Source organism: Centroberyx gerrardi, chromosome 3, assembly GCF_048128805.1.
Source record: "Centroberyx gerrardi isolate f3 chromosome 3, fCenGer3.hap1.cur.20231027, whole genome shotgun sequence".
Lineage (NCBI taxonomy): Eukaryota > Metazoa > Chordata > Actinopteri > Beryciformes > Berycidae > Centroberyx > Centroberyx gerrardi.
The window spans coordinates 243,399-248,398 of record NC_135999.1 but is presented as its reverse complement, the minus strand read 5'-3'; the positions used below and the strand labels follow the sequence as shown (position 1 = coordinate 248,398).

The window sequence follows — 5,000 nt, the reverse complement described above, 5'->3', positions numbered from 1 at the left end:
TAAAAAAAACAACTCACTAAGGATTATTAATGAAGTTAGTAGTTAGTTAAAGACCACTGCTTATTAAATAGTATCATTTTACATTATATAATTGGTTGTAATAGAAGCCTGTTGGTTTTTAAAGACCTTATCAGCGGACGTTGTGTCCTGCAGCACCGATCCCAGTCCAGATCCCAGTCCAGATCCCAGTCCAGATCCCAGTCCAGATCCAACATCACAGCTGGAGGATGAAGGATCTGTCTGCTCCGCTCTGGAAAACAACCACAGATATCACTGTCATTATTATTACTCATGATTATTATGATTACTATTACATTACTGTGTTATACCTGCCACATCCTCTAAAACAGACCGAGAAATAAACAGCAGGGAAGTGAAGGACTGATGATCTGGATCTGGATCTGGATCTGGATCCAGTTGGTTCGATCTATTAAGTCCAAAAACAGCAGATCATGTGACACAGGAGACGACACACATTTGTGTTTCTGACACTTTTGATCGATAAATATATTCTTATTAAAGTGATAATCCTTTACATTTCCCTCTCTCTGTCTGCTCTCTCTCTCTTCTCTCTCTCTCTCTCTGTCTCTCTCTTCTGTCTCTCTCTCTCTGTCTCTCTCCCTCTCTTTGTCTCTCTCTCTGTCACTCTCTCTCTCTCTTCTGTCTCTCTCTTCTCTCTCTCTTCTGTCTCTCTCTCTGTCTCTCTCTCTCTCTCTTCTGTCTCTCTCTCTCTTCTCTCTCTCCCTCTCTCTCTTCTCTCTCTCTCTCTTTGTCTCTCTCTCTGTCTCTCTCTCTCTCTCTTCTGTCTCTCTCTCTCTGTCTCTCTCTCTTCTCTCTCTTCCTCTCTCTCTTCTCTCTCTCTCTCTTTGTCTCTCTCTCTCCCTCTCTCTCTTCTCTCTCTCTTTGTCTCGCTCTCTGTCTCTCTCCCTCTCTTTGTCTCGCTCTCTCTGTCTCTCTCTCTTCTCTCTCCCTCTCTCTTCTCTCTCCCTCTCTCTCTTCTCTCTCCCTCTCTCTCTGTCTCTCCCTCTCTCTCTGTCTCTCTCTCTCTCTCTCTCTCTGAGCGCATGCGTGAGTGTGGAGTGAGCATGGAGTGAGTCTACGGAGTGAGTGAGTTTCTATCTTTGCTCTTTTTCTATCTGTTGTGAGGTTTTGTATGTGTTTATTTTCTTGTTTAGTTTGTGTGTTAGTAGCGTGTGTTGGTTCAGGTGGTTCAGTTTGGTAGAGCGGTCGGCAGTCGGGCATCATGCCCGTTGTCAGTGGCCATGTGGAGCTGGAGAAGCTCACACGCCGGCATGCGGTTAAAATAGTTCCGAGTGTCGGCGTTTCGATGGAGGAGGCGAGCTACGCTGTTGGAGAGGTTGTAGGTTTTGAAAGTGTGAAATCTGCCTCTCGCATGAACAGCGCTTTTGTCATTTTTCTGGATGATGTGGCCAAAGTTGAGAAGGTTGTTGAACACGGTGTTGTGGTTCGTGATACTTTCACCCCTGTTCTCCCGCTGGTGAATCCAGCCAAAAAGATCATGATTTCAAACGCACCTCCATTCATTAAAAATGAAGAGTTGGCCAAAGAGCTGTCGCGCTACGGGCAGCTGATGTCTCCCATTAAAATGGTTCTGCTGGGGTGCAAGTCGCCAAAACTAAAGCATGTTGTGTGTCACAGAAGACAGGTCTTTATGATTCTCAAAGATAATACGAATGATTTGAACTTGACTTTCAGTTTCAAAGTTGATGGCTTCAGTTACATTGTGTTTGCGACTTCTGAAACTATGAAATGTTTCGGTTGCGGGGCAGAGGGACATTTGGTTCGGTCTTGCCCTGAGGCCGGGGGACGGGCCGACCCGGGACCGGACCGGCCGGCCGGGCGGGCCGATCCGGGCCCGAGCGGATCGGCCGATCGGCTCGGGCCCGGGTCGGCCCGCTCGGCCGATCCGCTCGGGCCCGAGCCGGTCGGCCAAGCGGGCCGACCCGGGGCCGACCCGGGCCCGAGCCGGTCGGCCGAGCGGGTCGGGGAGCCTGCGGGCAGGTCGGGCTCACCTGACGCACCGCAACCTGCGGCTGAGTCAGACTTGCTTGGTTTGCAGCAGTTTGTGGAGAAAGTACAGGAAACAGAGGCAGACGTGCAGGATAGGGAGCAGAATGTGAATCAGGATCAAGTTGAGAGTGGAAATAAAGTTGAGAAAAAAGGAATTGCCCAGACCAGTGAGAAATCAGAAAAGAACAAACAGACAGAGAAAAAGAAATGTAAAGAAAACAAAGAAAGCTGCAGTCAGAGTGTTGAAAGTGTGGTTAAAGATGAAGACATGTCTGAGGAGATAAGTCTGTCAAATAAATCTAGCAAAAGGAAAAATCTTGACAGAGAACAGAGCGGTGCTAAGGCTAAGAAAGTGCTGGAGGATTTGTCAGATGATGATGAGGAATGTGAGTGGACGCCATCACAAGAGGATGAGACAAATTTTTATCCTCTTGAGAAAATAAAGAAATTTCTACTGGACACTAAAGGGCAAAGAGGAGTTAAAACTGAAAAGTTTTTCCCTGATTTGAGAGTGTTTGTTAGGTATGTGACACGGCTGAGGAAGGAAGAGGAGGTTTTCAGTGAACAAGAGATTTATCGGCTTAAGAAAATTGTGACAAAAGTCAGAGCTCAACTAATTGAAGATGATGATTAAGTCAGAAATGTTTCTTCACATATTAGTTGTATGTGTTTCTGTTTTAGTGACAAGTTCGTTCTTTTCCATGGGGGATTTAAAAATAGGATCTTTAAATATTAATGGTGCAAGAAGTGATGTAAAAAGAGCTTCTCTTTTCAAACTGATAGAAATAAAAAACTTAGATGTGGTTTTTGTACAAGAAACTCACAGTGATGCTGAAAATGAAATTGACTGGAAGAAGGAGTGGCCTGGGGAAGTAATTCTAAGCCATAAATTGTCTAACAGTGGGGGAGTTGGCGTGCTTTTTTCGAAGGGCTTTAGTCCCTGTTCTGTGCAGGTGGAAGAAATAATGTGTGGTCATATTTTAAAAGTCAAAGTACAATATGAAAATGTGAAAATGATTTTTGTGAATGTTTATGCTCCAGTTTTGAGCATTGAAAGAATGAGATTTCTAAACGTTTTGTGTGATGTTATTCACAATTGTACTGATGATTTTATGTTTCTGGGGGGTGATTTTAATATTTTAACTGCACGGAAAATGCCAAATTAGATAGGAATCACCTGGAGCCTCATCCTGCTTCGTCTGCCAGACTCAGGCGTTTAATTGAAACTTGTGAGTTAAAAGATGTTTGGAGAGGTTTTAACAGGAATGACAGGCAGTACACCTGGAGTCACTCCAAGGACAATTTGTTGTCATTAGCCAGACTTGATCGCTTTTATTGTTTTAAGCATCATTTTGGTATTTTTAAAACATGTCAAATTTTTCCTGTTGGTTTGTCTGATCATTGTCTTGTTCAGTGCTCCTTTTTTATTCAAAATGTTAAGTTACACAGCGCATATTGGCATTTTAATACTGGTCTTTTACATGATAAATCTTTTAGAGAGGCTTTTGAATTTTTATGGGTTTCACATAGGAAAAACAAATCTACTTTTTCTTCAGTGCAGCAATGGTGGGACATTGGAAAGAGTCAGATTAAACAATTTTGTCAACAGTATACTCGCAATGTCACCAAGCACATTACCAGGTCTCTTCAAGACCTAGAGACTGAAGTAGTAGAATTACAAAGTCTAGTGGATTCTACAGGAAATCGAGGGCATATTGAAGCCCTTAAATCTAAAAAGGCTGCCTTAGCCAACCTGTTGGGCTTTACAGCACAGGGAGCTCTGGTCCGCTCACGGTTCCTGAATGCTTCCCAAATGGACGCCCCGGCGCAGTTTTTCTTCAGTTTGGAGCGTTAGAGAAAGATTCTCCACTCTTTACGCTCTGAAAGTGGATCCACAATAATGGAAACCCCTGAGATTCGGAGATATGCCACCTTCTTCTACAAAGAGCTCTTTAAAAGGGAATATGTGGAGGATTTAGAGTTGGCTGAATCTTTTTATGCTGGACTACCTCAGGTGGATGCTGACACTAATGCAGTGTTGGACGCAGAACTGTCTTTGAATGAACTGTATACTGCTGTCATGAGCCTGGGAAATGGTAAAGCACCCGGCATCGATGGACTGCCCGTTGAGTTTTACAAATCGTTTTGGTCAGTGGTCGGTGAAGATCTGTTGGAGGTGCTTCGTGACAGTTTGTGTAAAGGACACCTGCCGCTGAGCTGCAGGAGGGCGGTTATCACCTTGCTGCCGAAAAAGGGAGATCTACAAGATCTGAAGAACTGGAGACCTGTATCTTTGTTGTGTGGGGACTATAAAATCCTCTCTAAAGTTTTAGCCTCTAGACTTAGAGAGGTGATGAGTGAGGTCATCCATGTTGACCAGACTTACTGTGTGCCCAACAGGTTAATAAGTGATAATATCACTCTCATTCGGCATGTTTTGGACATCTCTGGCTCATTGGGTATAGATACTGGTCTTATTTCCATAGACCAGGAAAAGGCTTTTGACCGGGTTGAACACCAGTATCTGTGGCAGACGCTAAATGCTTTTGGGTTCAGCCCAGGTTTTATAGCCAAGATCCAGGTACTGTACCGTGATATTGCGAGTATACTAAAAATTAATGGTGGTTTGGCCGCACCTTTTAATGTGCAGAGGGGGGTACGGCAGGGATGCTCTCTGTCCGGGATGTTGTATTCCCTCGCCATCGAGCCTCTGCTTCACAAACTCAGGAAAGAACTGTCAGGTGTTTGTTTTCCAGGTTGTGCTTCAGCTGTTAAAGTTTCAGCGTATGCAGATGATGTTATGGTAATAGTTAATAAACAAAGGGATATCGATACTTTGGAGGGGAATATAAGTCTTTTTAATAAACTTTCCTCTGCTAAGGTGAACTGGAAAAAAAGTGAAGCTGTGATGGTGGGGAAAAAGTTGCTAGATAATTTAGTTCTACCAGGAGGGCTAACTTGGAAAAAAG

The 5,000-nt window shown here is 44.1% G+C and overlaps 1 protein-coding gene across 1 annotated transcript in view; it reads right to left on the bottom strand.

The window, feature by feature from the left end:
- Window positions 1-5,000, bottom strand: part of LOC139911182 (uncharacterized) — a 39,725-nt gene that overhangs the window by 16,251 nt on the left and 18,474 nt on the right. The window contains exon 6 of the mRNA XM_078282559.1: window positions 127-250. Within this exon, the coding sequence (XP_078138685.1) occupies window positions 127-250 (124 nt within the window). The remainder of the gene's footprint in view (window positions 1-126; window positions 251-5,000) is intronic.